At 39.5% G+C, this 19,161-nt stretch overlaps 2 protein-coding genes across 2 annotated transcripts in view; one reads left to right on the forward strand and one right to left on the reverse strand.

Moving 5' to 3' along the window:
• Positions 1-19,161, reverse strand: part of THSD7B (thrombospondin type 1 domain containing 7B) — a 538,929-nt gene that overhangs the window by 490,421 nt on the left and 29,347 nt on the right. The gene's annotated exons all lie outside the window — the stretch shown is intronic.
• On the forward strand, positions 855-4,223 carry CXCR4 (C-X-C motif chemokine receptor 4). Its single transcript, XM_054207662.1, has 2 exons — positions 855-987; positions 2,603-4,223. Exons 1-2 carry the CDS (start codon positions 949-951, stop codon positions 3,662-3,664), a joined length of 1,101 nt encoding a protein of 366 aa, XP_054063637.1. The 5' UTR covers positions 855-948; the 3' UTR covers positions 3,665-4,223.

Here is a 19,161-nt window from a genome sequence, read left to right on the forward strand (position 1 = left end):
AATTTACCAAGCTTGAGACTAAGGAGAAAGACAAGCAGTGTTCCTGATATTAGTGGGCAAATAGAGAGGTTTGCTATTTTTTGATGACAAGACATTGAGCATGCAAATCCATAGTTTTAAAGGAAGTTGGCAGCACCGTTATTTTGACAATGTTTAATTTTCTTCCTGATTTCGATTGTTTCCTTAACATATTTCTTGTAGTGTTCCAAAGCCTTTTGGGACAATGAACCATCATCGTATCTCAGACACGCTGAGGAAGCACCTGCATCTCCCTATCAGACTTCTCACCCAAAACCACAGACGCCAGAGGAGTTCACCTGCAGCTCACCTCATCTTGCAGCCCCTGAAAGGTCTGCAGAACCTCTCGTCCCTCACTAAGGACCATCCCCTTACTTCTGCCTCTCCCAGTACACTCTCTCCACAGCAGGGATGAGAGACAGCTCCGAGGGCTGAGATGACTGTATTTTGAAGGGTGTGCAGGACCTCTCCTCTTCCTCCTACATCACTCTCCTCTTCCTCCTACATCACGATTCCTGGACCAGTGACTTCACCCGGAGCTCGCCGGGGGTACCCATGGCAACACGGGGCCCGACAACACACTTCAAAGCACTTTCTTGAAAGGAAATTCAAAAGCCCGCTTGTACGAACACATCAATCGGAGGGTGGCAAATGCCCCTGTGAGGAGCAACGCCCCCGCGGGCATTTTGGGCAAGTGCAGTTCCCATGCCCCGGCGCCGCAGACAAAGAGCGGTCGGAGGCGCCCGCCCGGAGCCCGGTGACACCCGCCGGGGAGGAGCCGGGGGCGGGGGGGGGCAGCCGGGGAACTTATAAGAGCCGCGTCCCGCCAGAAGAGCCGGGGCGTGTGTTTGGTGCAGCTGCTGGTGACGGCGCGGGGAGAGGCGCGGCGGCAACAACAACAACAAGCAGTCGATAGCCCAGAACCGTTAGATGGCTCAGAGCATGGACAACAGCCTCGACAGCCTGGATGTAAGTGCCGGGAGCTGCCCGCCGCGCTCGCCCATGTGCGCCCTGTTTGCAAACAAAGGTGCCCCCGGCGGGGATCGCCCCGGGGAGCGGGGCCGGGGGGCGCGGGGCCGGGCGCCACCTCCCGCTTGCCCGCCCGCCGAACGGCCGGGGGTCTGCGGGGCGCAAACGGGCAGGGCTCGGGCCTGACCCCCCGCCGCCGCCGGCTCTGGCCGCAGCGCTTCGGACCTCGCTGCGGCTGCAGCCGCTGCCGGACTCCCGCTTCTTTCCTCGGGCTTTGCTGCTTGGCCGTCAGTTGCGGTGACATGTGGCGCCTTTGTGGGCTGACAAACGCCGGTAGAGCAGTTGGAGCCACGGGGATGATGAAGGGGGAGAAAGAAGCGAGGAAGTTTGGAGTGATTTGGCTCCCGGCAATGGCATCGCTGCCCCGGTGCCCGCCCTAATCTCGCTGGGGCTGGGAGCGGCGGGGAGCGGACGCTCCGGCCCGTCCAGCCGAATCGCGGCGGTGTCCCGCTCTTCCGGGGCCCGCTCTTCTGCCGCGGGGTTTTGAAAGTAGTTGGGACCAAAACGGGAGATCTTTGGCAAGTTCCAACTTTAATCCGCAGTTAGTGCCCGCATTGGAGCTGGTGCACCCGCATGTGAAGTGCTGCGGGACATTCGGGGCGCATCCCCGGGGTCAGGGGTTCACCCTATAGAGGGCACGAAAACCAAAATCTGAAAAACGGAGGAATTAGTTGCACGTAGCCAGGTGGCACTCGCCCGCCTGCATTTGCTTTTCAGCGCGGTGGCCAAAACCGTTGGTGGTTTCCTGATGCGCTTTCATGCCCTCACCAGAATTTCGCTTCCTTTTTCCACTGCTGCGCTCAGTTTGGCAGCATTGGCAGCCTGGCTGCAGCTCGGCAGGGCCCCGCCACCGCCGGGGGGGGACAAAGGGAGGGGAACGTGGCTGGTCCTGATGGCCCTCCATGGGGTTTGAGTTCCCCTGCTTAAGGTCACCTCGTCCTTTCTTTTCTTTATGGGCTTTGGGGTGGATTTTTCTTTCTTGTCTCTCTGTGTGTGGAGTTGTCAGTTGCTTCTCAGCAGGGAATTCTTCCTATTATTTATCCTTTATTACATCAGCCGAGCGTACCTTCACTATTTCTCCTTGACCCCATCCCCTTAATGAGGAGGGACTTTGGAGCAGCATATTTTCTGTCAATTTTTTTTTATAGCTCCCTGTTGTAAGAATTAAATGGCATGGGTGATATTCTGCACAGAGCAACCTCTCATATCCAGCACTTCTGGGCTCTTCCATGTATCCAGTTAGAGCACCAAAGTGATCAGAACCAAACATATTTCTGGGAGTCACCATTATCTTTCTTTCCACTTTCATTCTCTGTCCTTAGTTACAAGATTGTACTCCTTAGAGAAAGACAAAGGAAGTTTTTTAACTTGTTCTTATTTGCTGTATATTTTTTATATATATATAAAAATATAAATTCTATTTTCCCATCTGGTTTTCAAAAAGTTTTCCTATTCATGGTGATGGTGACTGTTCAGGCAACTCGTAACATACTGTCAGTCACACAGAGTAAGCTTTTGCAGAATACCTAACATCTAATTTTTTTTCATTTTTTAGCTGTCCTCCGGGTTAATCATTGAATTTTCTGATAATGGCACGGATGAGATTGGTTCAGGTGACTATGGAGACTACGGAGAGCCATGCTTTCAGCATGAGAATGCCGATTTCAACCGGATCTTCTTGCCAACGATCTACTCCATCATCTTCCTAACAGGAATAATCGGCAATGGATTGGTTATTGTTGTTATGGGCTACCAGAAGAAACAAAGAAGCATGACTGATAAATACAGGCTGCACCTCTCTGTGGCTGACCTCCTTTTCGTCATCACCTTGCCATTCTGGTCTGTGGATGCGGCCATAAGCTGGTACTTTGGGAACGTTCTGTGTAAGGCAGTTCATGTCATTTACACAGTCAACCTCTATAGCAGTGTCCTGATTTTGGCCTTCATAAGTTTAGATCGTTACCTGGCAATAGTCCATGCTACCAACAGCCAGCGACCACGAAAGCTGTTGGCTGAGAAGGTGGTGTATGTAGGCGTATGGCTACCAGCTGTGCTTTTGACGGTGCCTGATATCATTTTTGCCAGTACTAGTGAAGTAGAAGGAAAGTATCTATGTGATCGCATGTACCCCCATGAAAACTGGCTGATTTCTTTCAGATTTCAGCATATCTTGGTAGGACTTGTCTTGCCTGGTCTAATAATCCTGACGTGCTACTGTATTATAATATCTAAGCTGTCACATTCAAAAGGCCACCAGAAGCGCAAAGCCTTGAAGACAACAGTCATCCTCATCCTCGCCTTCTTTGCCTGCTGGCTTCCATATTACATCGGCATCAGTATCGACACATTCATCTTGCTCGGAGTCATCAGACATCGTTGCAGCTTGGAGACGATAGTGCATAAATGGATCTCCATTACCGAAGCCCTGGCATTCTTCCACTGTTGCCTGAATCCAATTCTGTATGCCTTCCTGGGTGCCAAATTCAAAACATCAGCACAAAACGCCTTGACATCAGTTAGCAGAGGATCAAGCCTCAAGATTCTTTCAAAAGGCAAACGTGGGGGACATTCTTCTGTTTCTACAGAGTCCGAGTCTTCAAGTTTCCATTCCAGCTAACACCGCTCCTTGGCACCATTTTATAAATAGACACTTTAAAGTTGCGCAAAGTTTCAGAAAAACAAGACTGACCATAATGTACAGATTTATTTACAGTTGGAATTTTATATTGTTTCTTTTAGTCTCTGTGAAGTTTAATTGACTTATTTATATAAAAAAAACTTTCGTATCGATGACAAACTGTCTAGGCAGGTCCTGTGGACAAGTGGTTAGTTCACAAAAGTTTTAGTGCTTGTCTGTATGTATAGATATGTGAACTAAACACTTCCGGATTGTAGCAAGTGACTGTTAAAAGTTTAGAAAATATTTCTCTGTTGTTTTATATGTATATGTTTTCAGTGTTGCTGTTAAATCCTTAAAAACTTTGGCTGGAGAATTTTACCTTACTACAAGATGTTTGGTTTACAATAGCTTAACTCTGCTGTAGAAATGGCACTTATAACCAAAGCCTCCTCTGTTACATGCTAGGGTTTTTTTCCCCCCATTCTCAGTAATTGATGGTTTGCAAAATTTTCTGTTCAAGGTAAATAAAAGTATATGACAAAAAGTTATTTTGAGTGGTATTTTTATTTCTAGTTAAATGTTTTTCTCAATGCTTTTATTTACAATTCTCAGTGCACAATAATTTCTTTGAAAATTGCAGGGCTCTTGTATGAAAAGCAGGAAAATGAGTTTCAGTACATACTGATTATTCAGTTGACACCTGCGAGTTCCAAGTCATTTGTTTTTTTCACCAGAATACATTTACTCCAGTTAACATTATCTTTAGAATGACTTAAACTAGCACTTTAAACAAAGAACTTTTTGAGGGCAAAATATCTACAAATGAAACCAAATCTATTTAAGCAATTGCTAAAAGTTTACAGCCTCTTAGGAGTCAAACATATTACTGCATGTGACTAGCCTTTATGCCATGCATATAAAGTCAGTCCTACATTTCTTCTGCCTTTTGCTGTTCTTCTAAACTAAGTTTCACATCTTAATAGTAATCAAAAGTAGCTGAATCAAAGCCATTTTGCTATTTGACATGGCATTTGGACTAGAAATAGTTATTGGTGTATCTCCTCTGTGGAAGGTAAGTGTTTTTTCTCTTGGAGCTTTCCCTATCCTGTTTACATCCAGATTTTCTAAAGATAATATAAATTTCTTAACATTCTTTTTAAAAATCCAGAATGTATACCAGTTCTTTTTAAAAATATTTTTTTAGTAGGAACAAGCTAGACTACAGAATTCCTAATAATTAATGTTGAAATCTTATTTATCTAAGTTAGTCATATCTTCATGTTAGTAGAGTGCATTAAAAAGTAATGAATACCCGAGGTAGAGCTATTGAGAATATTTGTATGTTCCCACATTAAAAAAAACCACAAACACAATTGTTACTGATCTATATATAATTAACAGTTTAGAAGTCAAAAAAAAGTAAAAAAAAAAAACCCAGAGAATACCTACTAGTCACACAGAACTGAAATAAGCAACATGGGTATTTCAATATTACCCAGAAATGTGTTTCCAGAAGCACAGCACCCTAGTGATTTTGTGGAGCATGTACCCCTATGTTAAGCTATATGTTAAATTGCATGTTTTATTTTAGATATTTTCATAAATACAAGACCTTTCTGTTTTCAACCTCCCTCCTTCTCTCCAGCTGGGAGGCTGCAACCGTGGCTGCATCCTGCACACTTTTGCCCTTGCAATGGCAGTAGTAGTCATCAGATTCTATGGCGAGCTGACTCAGTTTGCTGAACCAGCACAAAACTAACCTGGCAGAAAAAAAAAATTATTTTCCAGCAATTTAGTGAATTGAATGAGCTTAATGAGGAATCCAACAAGCACTACAAAAGTGCAAGGCCCTGTAACCTGGAGCCAGGCAGAGGGAGAGAAAAGTGAGATAAAAGGAGGAGGAAGCAGATCCCCTCTCTTAGCAACAAAACATTTAGTTCAACTCTACAGTGTATCTTCACTCAATATGACATAAATTAACAACAGAAAAGATGCATTCTCAAAAAAAAAAAGGTCTCACTTTCATCAAGTTGTTCCTCCTTAACAGAGTTGAGAAATGAGGAAAACATGGTATAGGAGCAGAGCTTCTTAAATGGTTTATTTTTGTTGTTCATTTGTGTGTTTTCTTAATTTAGTGAGGGTTTCCCCGTGAAGAATTTGTTGTTCTAAATGATTCTGATTTCCACCCCAGCCCAATCAATCACTGTGATTTAATTGCACTTATAAAGTACTTATTGGCTATCAACACACTGATGCTTATTTGTTGAGGATATGTTTAGAGCCCTTTAGCATTAACTTAGATTATTCCCATTATACTTCACAGTCAGCCAACTGTTAGCTCAAGCAGAGAGTTAGCAGGAAAGAGGGTGCAAGACAAAATAAACTCAGCAGTCCATGTTACTGCCAAAGACCGCTAAAAGGACACTTTAAACAAACAACAGAAAGCATTTGTGTAGAAAATAAATTAGCAAAATTAAAACATAACCCATGCCCCTGAAGGATGAGACCTACATTAGTTTTATAAAACTGCCTTTGTTTTCAGGGGAATTAGTGAAACTATGGACAGGACATCCTGAAAAGGAGTTGCAAGATCATTGGGGTTTTGCTCCAGCAAGGAAAATGAGTCAAAAGCCACATGTATTTATCTTTAAATAACTTTATGTATCCATAAATATGAATATAACATATATTTGTACTCTTTACAGAGCAAATATTTGCAAAATGAATTAAGTTGTCATGAGGAAACATAGTAAGAAATTATAAATCCAGTTCTGTCCTTTTACCTCTGAGTAAGTTAGAGAAAATCAGGCACGTTTCTCTCAAAGCCACTGAGCTATTCCAAATATACCATGTTGGTAATAAATATGGATTTATTCCCTTTTAAAACAAATCACCTTTAAGGTGATTTTTGTTGAGCTGTGACTTTTTTCCATCTTTGTGTATCAAAAGTAGTCCCAGTAAGTGTATTTCTCAAAGTCTAAATTCAGTGACAAAGGTGAATAGACCTAATTTTGTGATTTATACATTGGACAAGTCCACACACATCAAGAACTCTTCAAAGTTTTCGAAGAGACTTTCCAAGTCTTTTTCCAAATTATTCCTCTCCAGTATACTGAATAATCACAACATTCTTCCGACATTCTTCAAGACATACACAATGCATAGTCTCAGCATTTTCTGGGTGTCATAAAATAATAGCTGTGCCCAAGTAATTTTAAATATGCAACTCGAGATACAGAACAGAAACCAAATGTGAGTACCAGTGAGTATTGGTTACAAAACAGTTAAAAATGGTACATGGTAATTTAGAAGATTTATAATACATTTACACAGACATTAAATATGTTATAATGTATTTACAAAGACTCTTTCCACAGGATTCAGGCACTAAGTATTTTGCCATGGTTGTTACAATGTGCTAACAGCAATGCTGGGCTAAAACACGGATATTCACCTAATACTATAATGCACACATTTTGAGTGCTTAAGATTAGTGAGAAATCCTTTGGATCATGCAAGGCTAAGCCAAGAACAGAACATGTACACGAACTTACTTTTGCTTCCTCTGAAATGCTGTTTGGAAGTAAGGTTAGAATACTTAAAGCAGTGGGATAAAATTACACTATAATCCACTATTGGTATGGTATATTTTTACTCTGTCTAATCAGGTTGTACAGGGTCCATGTTAGAGGAGCACGTGAAAAGCTGAGTGGTGGTAGCGAGGGTGTCAGATCTAATGTATGCAGGCTATCGAGGGCAGTGAGTAAGGAGTTTCTTGTTTTCTCTTGGCTAGTTTTATGACACAATCATTACACAGGGGGTTCAACTTCTATGCATATACATAAATCAAAACAAAATCACTATGAAAATAAAAAGGAAGTAGCAGTAATAACATGGAGCCATTCATACAAATGAATGGTTTATCTTGTGGTGGTTGAGCTCTAGTTGGACAATGTACAAAGTGACCACCTCTAGAAGTTTGGTTGAAAAGGCCATTTTTTATATTGTTTGGGAAAGGAAACAGCATGACGAGGAAGTACTTCCTTGATCCAGGCATGCCTCCAAAATCCCCTAACAATGGAGTATTCTCATATTCTCATAGTGCTGAAACTTAGGAAACACTTAAGCAGATAGGGCACCAGAGTTTTTGCTCAAAGGATGCCACTCCCTCACTTTATGTTTCGAAAGAGCTATACAGACTCTTTTTCACAGCCATAAATCACGTGTCAATTGAAATTACACAAATGCTGGGATTATTTCTTATAAAGAAGGTATAGATTTCTTAAAATATTTTCTCTTTATGCAATAAATTTTCTGTCACTGTTTCAATTTTCTCTGAAAATCTTTAGTCTTTAACAGGATGAAGTTTAAAGATCATTTAACATTAACTCTGTTACTATCTTCCCACCATTCTAGTTTTAACAGGACATACAATAAAACTATGCTTACTGTTTTTTAAAAGATATTTTAATAGCAGTTCATTATAAGCATACTTTGTTTTTATTTATATATATTTTTAACATAAGTATATCTACATATATATAAAAATATGGATTATAAGCACCATTTTCAATTGTTGATACAAGTGATCCAGGCTCCAGCACAGCTACTACTGACTTCAGAGGAGTCAGGATTCATTACAAATGTAGTAGGTATTGATTAAAATTACTGCTTTCTTAAAAGGACAGAGGGCTTCACTGACAAACTCCCACTGAATTCAGAGACAGCAGGGAACCTAAAGAATTGTGCTTCCTAAAGTGTATAACCTTATAGCCCAAATCAATTACAAATGAAGATTATGTGTTCCTCTGATTTCAGCCGCAGTCAGAGATCTACAAGAAATTAAATCTTTCAGTATGGAGCAGGTGGAATTGTTCTGCTGAACATAACAGAAATAAATTTTCAGCAAAATGGTTTTCTCTTACTGAAGGCATGCAGACTTTGCATACCCGGCTATGAACAGTCTGACAGTAATTTGTCTTCAGTGGCATAGTGTTTGAAAGAAATAGGTCAGCATTTTAAATATCCTTATCTTTTGGAATTCATACCAGGAACAGCTTCTCACCACACAAACATGTCAAACTACGTAGAAATTATGAGGGATTTTTTTGAAGGGTTACACTGTGAAGAGTTCTTTGGCTTCTGGTTTGGTTTGGTTTGGTTTTGGTTTGGGGTTTTTCGCTGTTGATGCTGCTTTTTGTTTCTACTATTCTCACAGTTTGTATTCTACTTGACTTTTCCTTTAAAAATACAGCTTTATAGAATCTTTAATCACTCTGTTCTGTTAAGGCTACACACAATACCCTGGACAAGTAAGAAAAAATAGAGAGACTTTCCAAAGAAAAAATACAGCCTTCACAACATTTTCTATGTCTTCTCATGTGCATTTCCCTTCCAACATCTGCTTTTCTTTAGCCAAAAGATAAATTACTTCTATATCGTATGAAAAGTTTAAACTCAAAGGTTGGTTTTATTCTCAAGTTTCTTAAAGTGCAATCACAGCACACATTTGTTTACTTTCTTGGTTCTTTCCTATTCAGCACTCCGTAATCGGGCCGATCTCCCAGAGAGAGGTCTGGATGAGAACGGCTGAGGGGGCTCCTTACCTGCTTGTCAGTGCCATCACTGATGCCAACACAGCTACAAGAACGTGGGCTGTGCATAAATTTGCTCTCACCACTGACGCACTCTGCAAGGCTACAATCAGACCAGACAGCAATAATTATCACTAGTAATACTCCTAATGTATCGCCTTGCCAAAGGTGAGCACAACACTCCTCAGCAGACGTAATACAAAATAAACCTGAAAAGTTCATATAGAACATCTTTCCTTAACTCTCCTTTCACAATTACTCAACCTTTTATTGGACATCCCACTTGTCACCTTTCTTGTGTTTACTCCTTTTCAATACTGCCCCCTCTTAGGCCAATATTTGCTTTCTTTTCCTTGGGGAAAATATCTAATGTTTTAAATATCTGTAAAAACACTCATTCTGCTAAGTCTGTCTACATGAGTTCACTAAAGAGAGAAATGTTGGAATGCTTGATAGTAGAAGATGCAACTGGGACCTCAGTTTCCACAGAGCAACTCCATGTCTAAAATCTGTGGAAAGTAACAGAATAATTCTATTTTTTTATAGACACATTTTAATGTGACAGCAATAGACGTGTCTTGTCAATATTAGGTTCATTGCAAGCCTGAAATCTATTATTCCTGCTCTTTGGGGGAGGGAGGAATTACATCTTCTATACAAGTGTTAAGTGCACTGTTGGAACTCAGTACAGGAATGCACTGGTAAGAGAAGTTAGTGTCTCTAACATGAATAAAAGGGAAGAAGGGATTATTGTACGAGGGCATGGTTTCATGTTAGATTTTACTTGACAGCAAAGTAGATTTAATGAGTTCCTGCCCTCTCTTACCGCTTAGTATTTACTACCTTCTTTTCCATGGCCCTTCAGGTCAAGCCCCTCACCCCCTTTGCTTGCTCTCTTTCTCCCAGCTCCATTGTGGAGATTCTTTAATAATGCTAACCTGCATGGAGCTGGGCACTAATAATGCACTGACACAAGGTGACTGAGCTGATCTACTAATCAGCAGGGCCAAAAAGGATAGTCTCACACCTCACAGTCCCCTTCCTTCTCTCCTTTACTCTTTATCTCTCAACCTCTGCTACTCATGGGACTCCTTGGCAAGCCAGTTCAGCTCTTGAAGACTGGAGTTTCACAGGAATTTGAAGCAATCTGACTTTCTCTGCTGGGAAGGTCTTCAGCCTCCCTCCCTCCCTTCCTCTGTTAATCCTTTCATTTGATATCCTCAATACTCTCCAATTCTTAGTCCTGCGGACCTGTCTCCTGCTGTGCATTATCTATTGAATTGTTCACGTTTTCTTTTCAACAGATTTAATTGACTAATTGGATAGACAGTATCTTTTTTTCCTCATTTATTTTATACCATTTTAATTAAGTTAGTCAGCTCAGAAAGAGGGCTGACTGCATCCAAGATAAAAAACCGAGCAGAGAGACAAACATGGCTCTTAACTTGACTCCCTGTATTTGTGAAGCCCACCAGCCACAGAAAATGAACCAACAAAATAAAGTGATTTCAGCCAGCACAGTGAAATGAACTGGCTCGCTAAGTCAAAAACCAGAGCAATTGCAAGACTGAGAGTGGAATCATGCACCTGGGAGCTGTTGGGGGAGCAAAGAAGTGGGACCTTGTCTTTTGGAAGCAGCAAGTTCCCAAGTTGTTAGGCCAGTTTTGCTATCTTGTCAAAACTTCCTTAGGTAAACATCCAAACTGTTAAACAAACATAAACCAGTTCTCAGGTAGAGGGAAAGAGGTTGAAAAGGTATGGAGAGAATACCCCTCTTTAAGGTAAGTGAGCCCTCCTTCCTCCCTAACCATAATATGATTACCTCTTGACTGCACGACCATGCTCCTGCAGAGGACATTTCCCTGAAACAAAAGCTCAAGAAAGAGGTCTCAAATAGCAATATTTTAAACTGGAGAGACCTGTAATAGCGTGATTAATCATGTTCTTGATTATAACCTGTATTGTTCATCAGATTTAATGTAGCTATTTGTTAAGACACACTGTAAAACTACATTCATATATACAGTCCACAGGACTTTTTCAATGTGATGACTTTTAAAAGCAAAATCCTTGAAAAGTAGAGAGCAGGTTTTCTCCTATTTAACAACCACTAAATTTTGTCAGGGCTTCCCATTAAGAAAAGTCAAAGCATTTAGTTTAAGTATTATCCTGTGACTTTCTCCTTATAATGAACCTATCAACTATGGAAAGAAGAAATTGTCTCTTGGTGTGAAATCGGCTTAGGAAAAAACATATAGATCCCTGCCTCAAATGCAACCTTAGTTCCACCGAAGAACTGTAGTCAGCCCAGTTATGTTGAAGCCAAACTAAATACGCTCAGATTGTACAGTCTGAATGCGTGGAGCTATATGGCTCTTTGAATACTCTGCAATGAAGGGGAGAGCCTGTCAACTGCATGAATATTCAGTGTAGTGTACACCAACCCACCAGTCTAACCATACTTCAGCCCAGAGAATAAACAGTCGACAGAGCCACGAATCCTTGAATCTACTCATTCTTGCTTCTTCCTACAAGCTACTACAGAGGGATTATTAAGAAACTTTGCCCCCTCATCAAGCACTTTGTGGGGACTCTGTAATAAAAACTGTGACAGATGAAGGATACAAGATCCTTTGTCTGTGATACTTAAGCACCATTCTGCTACCCAGGTGTTTGAAAGAGATCTTGTTCATTCATTTACCAGTTTCAGTAACAACTAAAAATCGGAACAAAGATTTTTGTATCTCTTTAGAACACCTTCAGTTTATAAAGGCAATCCATTTTAAAATCCTCTTAGTATCACACATTTTACATGTACCCTTCCAGTTGCCAGCCAAACTGGGGACATTATGTTCTCTATAAGCCATGCCCTGCAAGGAAAACTGAGGTACGTCTACTTGAACTGGAACATGGTATTGAAATGGTGAGATTACACTGACTGAGCTGACAGTGGTACAGTGCATGGTGATATTAACCGAGTTCAGAAATCAATGCAGCCAGAGAAGCAGCTGTGATTACCTGTCCCTTTATCCATCCTGACTGTCCTGACCACTGGGCTATAGAATTAATCTCTCTCTGACTCAGTGAATATTTATTTATGCAAAGTCAAACATTCTCAAAAGGACTCGCAAGACAAAAGCACCCCACCAAATACAACAGCATGGCGATTAAGCACCCTCCCAGGAGAGAGTGCACTCTCTCAGACTGCAAGGAAACCCGAGCTTTCGCACCGATGTCCCTTGACAAGGAACATTGTTTTTGCAAGAGGGCTCCTCCTCCTGCTCTTCAGTGTTTTCTATAGGATTAAGCGTGGGTTTAAAAAAGCACCTCTAGGAGTAAGCACTGTCCTTTAAAAAAAGCTGAGAAGTGCTTTTTTTATGACTTCTGCTGGGGGTTAGGCAGGCCATACTTTGTCGTTTGGCACTATCAAGTCTGAAATGGCTCTGTACATTAGATATTGAGGTAGGTAGATCTACTAGAAATCAACAAAACCTTTTCAAGATTTATGTTTAGATATAAGTGTCCACATTATTTGTAGAAATTTAAATTTGTATTGTGAACCTAGCTGTCAGTAAATGGAGTCTATAACACTATAGAACTCTGTCCCACGTTTACAAAATAAGAGCTGCAGATGATATTCATACCCCAATAATACAAGCTCTACACCAGAAATAATACAGCTACATTTTTTCCTCCTCACTCTTTTCACAAACTCCATAAGCGGACGGACAGCCCATCCTAACGAGCTCTTCAGCCACTGAGGTACACTTAATCCTGAATCAGCAAAACCTGATAATAACTCTCAGCTGCTTGAAATGGAATTATTTTCTGATGACTGGACTTAATCCAACCAAAGGTCAGTAGAAATAAAAAAAGCTCTCAGCTCAAGACTTAATGATATATGCTTACCTCTGTAGGCCTATAATTTCTTTAGATACCTAAGAGGTCACGTCAATCCTACTGTCTCTCAGTTTTATGAATGCAACCATAAGCCCCTTTTAAACCAGATTACAAATGATTATTATAACTCTAAATCAAGGGAAAGGCCCACCATTTCCTCTAATTGGAAAGACTAATTTAATTATAATTACTTTCTTTCCAGACGCTTTGTTTTTGTTCCATTACATTACAATAGACAGTCAGGGTTTATGGAAGACAAACAGTTAATTGTTTATGACTTGGAAAGGATGAGAAATTAGTTCACATATGCTGGCGTAGCTGCACTTCAGCCACACTTCTATTGTTTTTGAACTGCAGGTATCATCATATACCGTACAGGTTTCACAACAAACTCACCTTGCCTTATTAAAATCATTGTTGTATCTAAATTATTTTTGTTTGTCAAAAATAAGTACCTTTCCAAATATTAAATAGGCCAAATCTATATTCTGTGGAGCTTTGCTTAATCCAATGTTTAATTATTTATTAGATATCAAATGCATAACATCTGTGTAAAAAGGCTGACATATGCTAGGACCTTTGACTTTGGTATACAAAAACTGTCTGCTGAGTTAGGAATCTCTCTATACATTAATTAGATAAACATGAATATAGCATGTATATTCTTCTAAGACTTTGCTTCCCTAGAGATGAGGATAATGCTTATACAAGACTGAATGTATGAATGGATCCCTTTTGTCTTTGAATTAACAAGGTTATACTTTATGCCTTTGTGACTTTTTAGCGGATGGCTTTCACAGTTTAAGGATTTTACAGTCTAAAGGTTAATTCTTCTCTCTTCTCTTAAGCTGTTTCTGAGATTCTGTCAATTTACAGAAAATTACACCAGTATAACCACCTAGATTTTGTTTCATTAGTGTAAATTTTGTAGGCAAGGCCTCAAAAAAGAACATTCCTCTGGAAAAATAGATGGTTTGTCTTCAAACCATCATACATGCAAGCACACAGGCATACACACACAAATCCAGCTGATTATACTTTGGGTCAGAATCATATATTTTGATAGGAAAACTTAGATTTCTTTTTTTTCCATGGATGTACTTTTCAGGTGGAACCCTTCTAAAATTTGCTTCTCCAGCTGCTTGTCATTACAGTGTATAATAAAAAATCATTTTGCCTAACATTTCCTACGAAGTGGAGCCTTCTGCCTATACAAAGCTATTTCCTTTTTCTCAGCTAGATATGAAATTTAGCATTTGATCAAGATAAGGGACAGTCACAGTTGATCTAGTGAAAGTGCAGAGCCTTCTCTCCACCACAATATTTTTTTCCTCTAGAGATCCCTCAGTAAAGATCCAGTTTTGATTTGTGATGTAAGTCACAACTTTGCAATAGAAAATGAGTAGTTTATAGGCAAGTATGCAAGGTCGTAAATTGTGCCCATTCTCACTACTGAAAAGGTATAATCTTCTTCCAAATAAGGCTGCATATAGCAGCATATCCAAGGAAACTAGAGAAGCAGACATGTGCCAAGAGCATCAAATAGCGTTCTTCGCCTGAGTAGGGCCCATAGTGACATGCATGCAAAAGAACTCTTGCTTTTTCAAAAAGCAATCCTGAATAAAAACTCTTCTCATTCAAGATAGAGGCCTTAAGGAACATCCTGCATGTTAACAAACATCTTCAGATAATGCCTAGTTTGATGCTCATTTCCTAGTTATTCACAGACTCTCTTAAATGGAGCTCTTTCACTTCTGCAGCTTAGCCTAAGGAAATCCTGCAAGAACAATGTGTGACTGAAACACACACAGGTTTCCCAAATGGTAGCAAGACCCATTGATGCTGCTTCAGATAGCACCAAGACAGCAAGTTATAATACAAGCTAAACAAGACAGGGTCTTGTTTGCATAGGATTGATGTGGGTTCAAGCTTTTTTCCTTTCCTTTGTAGTATATTATGTAAAGTGCCCTTCAGTGAAGAAGATATTTAGCTGCCAAACTACATCACCTTTCCTCAAGTACATCAGTAGACGGAATTTCAAAACCACCTATGCAATTGCTTACTCCCATTTATTCTGCATTCCCATTTATTCTTCTTAGTAAAGTAGCCCATAATATCCTTGCAGATGCTGAAGGTCTGGTAACAGAAAGAGAAGCCTTAAATACTCTATTTCTAAAATCAGATATCATTGCATAACACAGTTTTAGTAATTAAGGTTGATTTAGTGCTGTAGAAGATGCCTGTTTGATGCTCCTGAAGTCTGTACAACCTGTACACATTTCTGGAACAACCGCAGCACTGAGGACGTTTCAGCTGTCCTGGGACTACCTCTGTAAACAAGGGAAAATCCTTAGGACCCCTAGATTATACAGCTTTCCTGATGAGGTTATCAACAGAGTATAACAGGTTCCAGCATATGGAGATCTTTCCATTGTACAATAGATTTAGACCATTAATTTATATCAAGACAGTTAACACTTGATGGGTGGCTTTCAACTATTTCCAAGACAGATTATTTTTAAATCTCAAAGAGGAATAGCTTTTTATCCCATTACAAAATTTCTGAGACCATCAATCTTCCTCCTCATTCTTCTTTATCTCTATAGCATTATCAAGTGTCTTCTCCACTTACGGTCTAGTTAAAGCTGTTGCTGGTACTTTTTCTAGTCAGAGCATCCCTAATGAGTTTTTATGCTATTGCTTTTCTTGTTTTCTTATTGCCCATACTGCATGGTTTCCTCAAAATAGAGGGCACACAATATTTTTGTATTCACAGCAGGTATTACACATCACACAGCACTACATATGTGTTAGTGGATATACCTGATTATCTCTCTTCCCTTGAAGTTCACATTAATAAGCCAAGCAACTCCTAAAACACCTTAAAGCCTGGATTACTTTTTTTCCATTTTATTTGTGAAAACACATTATTTCTCTGTTGAGATGCTTAAATCACATGGTTCTAGGAAAGCTGTATTTTGACTGAAAGAAAGACAGGAAGCAGAGCATGCCTAATAGGTACACAAAAGAGATGAAGTAAAATAAAATATATTAAATTTTTTTAAAAAAAAGGGGGCAGGATTTATGACACTAACCCTAGCCACAAAGGAATGAAAAACAGCAGTCCCTCCGACAACTGATTTCAGGGGTTTTATATACAGGCAAATACGATCATCAATTCAGATATGATATATGATTTAGAAGTAAAAGCAAGGTATAGTGAAGATTATATGCATAAATGAATCCCATTATAACATTTTTCACTAAAATCATTAATAATCAAACTTTTGAGGCAGAACAGAATGGTTCAATGAAAGTACCACTTTCCTGCAATCTTAAAAGGCAGAACTAAGGCACAAAGTTTCTCTCTAGCAAATCTTATAATACCCACTCATCCCAGTTACCACACCCTGACCTATCCTCTGAACAGAAATGAAGAACATTAGACTAGAACTTTATTCAAACACCTGCTAAAATCAGTGGAGAATCTGAGTGGATTGACAGGCTTGGGATCAGGACACTAATGCAGCGTCTCTTGCACGCTGATTTTCTCCATCTACTGCCATCAGAGCTACCTCAGTAATTCTGATTATTTTTTGTGTCAGATAGTTGGGGCTTCTCAGAAGAGCCATTACAGTGGGTCCTGTGTGGTTAACTGATGTGCTGAGCAAGAGTTATATATATGGAAAGTGAAGTATCAGGCTGGAAATTTAAAACAATGAGTTATTCAGAAAACAGTTGGAAGACACCAAGTTTGTTCTTTGCCTTTTTATACATTAAAAAAGCTTTTGAGAGTATTTGTTCAAATTTTAAAATGTATTCAACTATAAACTCAACTTCAAAATCTCACATCTCCAGTTATAAGCCAGTTACATTGACAAAAAGCAATGCTTTTTTACCCATCAGGCACTTCTAAGCACATCTTTGGATGTTGTTGCTGTTGTTTTTTTATATAGTTGAGCTATTTGTCTTAAGTAAAAAAAGTGGCATCTGTATGTAATTTCCATGCTCACTTGGCACCACTACCTCCTTTTGATGACAGTCTGTACTGTTTCCCTTTCTTCTTCTAGTCACTCCAGCTGCAGAACCCAGATGTCAAACTCAGGAATGTATTTTTTCCCCAGCAGTGATATCTGATTCTGTTGTTGGCACCTCTACTGGTGGCTGTTCTGAAGCTGCCTGTGTGCAGCTTCGTAAGTTTAAACTGCAGACAGCATTTTTTATTTATATGTTAAAAACTTTTTCAGTTGCCTTAATTATGGGAACTGAATATTATATATTCATCAAATATACAAACATACAGATTCCATTATTTATATACTGGTTTCGCAACTGTCATGCTTCTATAACCAGAAACTAGGAGGCAAGAAGAAAGCTTCTGAAAGTGCCAATGAGACATCAAAAATAGTTGCTTACTTTTAATAACTGATCCAAAAGAAGAAAAGGTAAATATAAAGCAATCAATGGCTAAATGACGGGAGTAAAGAGTAAGGTAGAAAGGAAAAGGTGAAAAAAGAAATGTACTAAAAAGGAATGAACAGCAAAGAGATGAGGGGAGAATAAAATATGTTAGAACTTCCTAAAAGCATTCAGCCACATGTGTCTAAAAAGTGAAGTTCTTCAAAAAAGAACCAAGGGAAAAACTTCTTTCCTATTAATACCTTTCTGTAATTTTCTCTTTTTCTTTCTCCTAGCTTCATGTTTTCCTCCTGGGAACTTTTTGCTGCATTATTTGATTCTCCATCACACAGACAAGGTATTTGTCTCCAAGGGGCTTTGCTGTAGCTTACTCGTATACAATGACTGGTCTTGAGTACTGAATGAGTCAAGCAGCTTGCATCCTCCCACAAGCACTGGATGACACCTGTGTGCTTACTCTGCTGCGGTCTATGTGACAAATTAATTTTCATGTCTACAGATCCCTCAAAGAAAGCGCATTCCCCCCCCGTCCCCGCATTAATAACAATTTTGAGACAATTTCTATCTTACATAAACAAATATTACCAGTTGTTTACATTGGTGCACATATAGTCACAAGAACAGCTTATGGAGACAAAGGAGTGGCATATTAACAAACTGCTTATTCAAAAAACTAACCAGTGTTAGGCTAAAAGAGCTAACTTGCAGGCTAAGAGAAGGGAAGATAATGGCTGAACCCATTAATGAGATAAAAGAATGGTAAGTAAGTGGTGAGTAATCCCAGTCAGGTAGATAGACAGACCAGAAAGTTCAGAGATAAGAAAATATTAATACTTAGTAGCATTTGTATTATCTTGAAAGTCCACCTGATTTCTATCTCAATATATCTGTTGGATGTTGAACACTGAAGTGATAAACTGCATGCAATTCACATTTTACAAATTAAAGAACTATGACCAAAAATTTAAAGATTCAAATTAAAAAAACCAAAAAAGGTTGGAATCCAGGAATATAAAATGTTTACCAGGATTCAGACATTTAATCAATTAATTGTTTATTTTGCTGTTCAGTCTAGCAAGATGCCAACATAATGATTTCTATTCATCACATATGTTTATGTGCACCACAGTTATGGAATGGATTCTATATGAGGAACAAAAACATATACGTGAGTCTACAGCATCTAGACAGACAGACAGATAGACCAATCGGTTTTTGCAGTATGAAGAAGATAAATAGATGAGTGTACAATCATGCTGACATAAAAACTAGGGGGCATCAGGTTCAAGACCAACACAAGGAGGTATTGCCTCATGATATATAGTTAATCTGTAGAACTAAAAGATGATAAAAGTTTATAGGGATACAAAAAGTGATATTACAAAATTAATGGCAGAAAATCCAGCATGGACAATTAAATGCAAAGAGGCTACATCTGGCTTAAGAAGTTGCTGCTCTGAAAATGACTGGAGGCTTGGAAAGAAATATCACTATATACTTACTATCTTCTTATACTCCTTCCTGTACTCTGATGTTGGTCAGTGCCAAGATGACAAGTCACTGATTCAGACAAACCTTTGG

The sequence above is a fragment of the Rissa tridactyla genome, chromosome 7, assembly GCF_028500815.1.
Source record: "Rissa tridactyla isolate bRisTri1 chromosome 7, bRisTri1.patW.cur.20221130, whole genome shotgun sequence".
NCBI lineage: Eukaryota > Metazoa > Chordata > Aves > Charadriiformes > Laridae > Rissa > Rissa tridactyla.

Bases quoted from the DNA above. Each gene is read 5' to 3' on its own strand.
- CXCR4 (XM_054207662.1), top strand. From the start codon at position 949: ATGGCTCAGAGCATGGACAACAGCCTCGACAGCCTGGAT. The intron at 988-2,602 runs GTAAGTGCCGGG...TTCATTTTTTAG, and splicing joins ACAGCCTCGACAGCCTGGAT to CTGTCCTCCGGGTTAATCAT.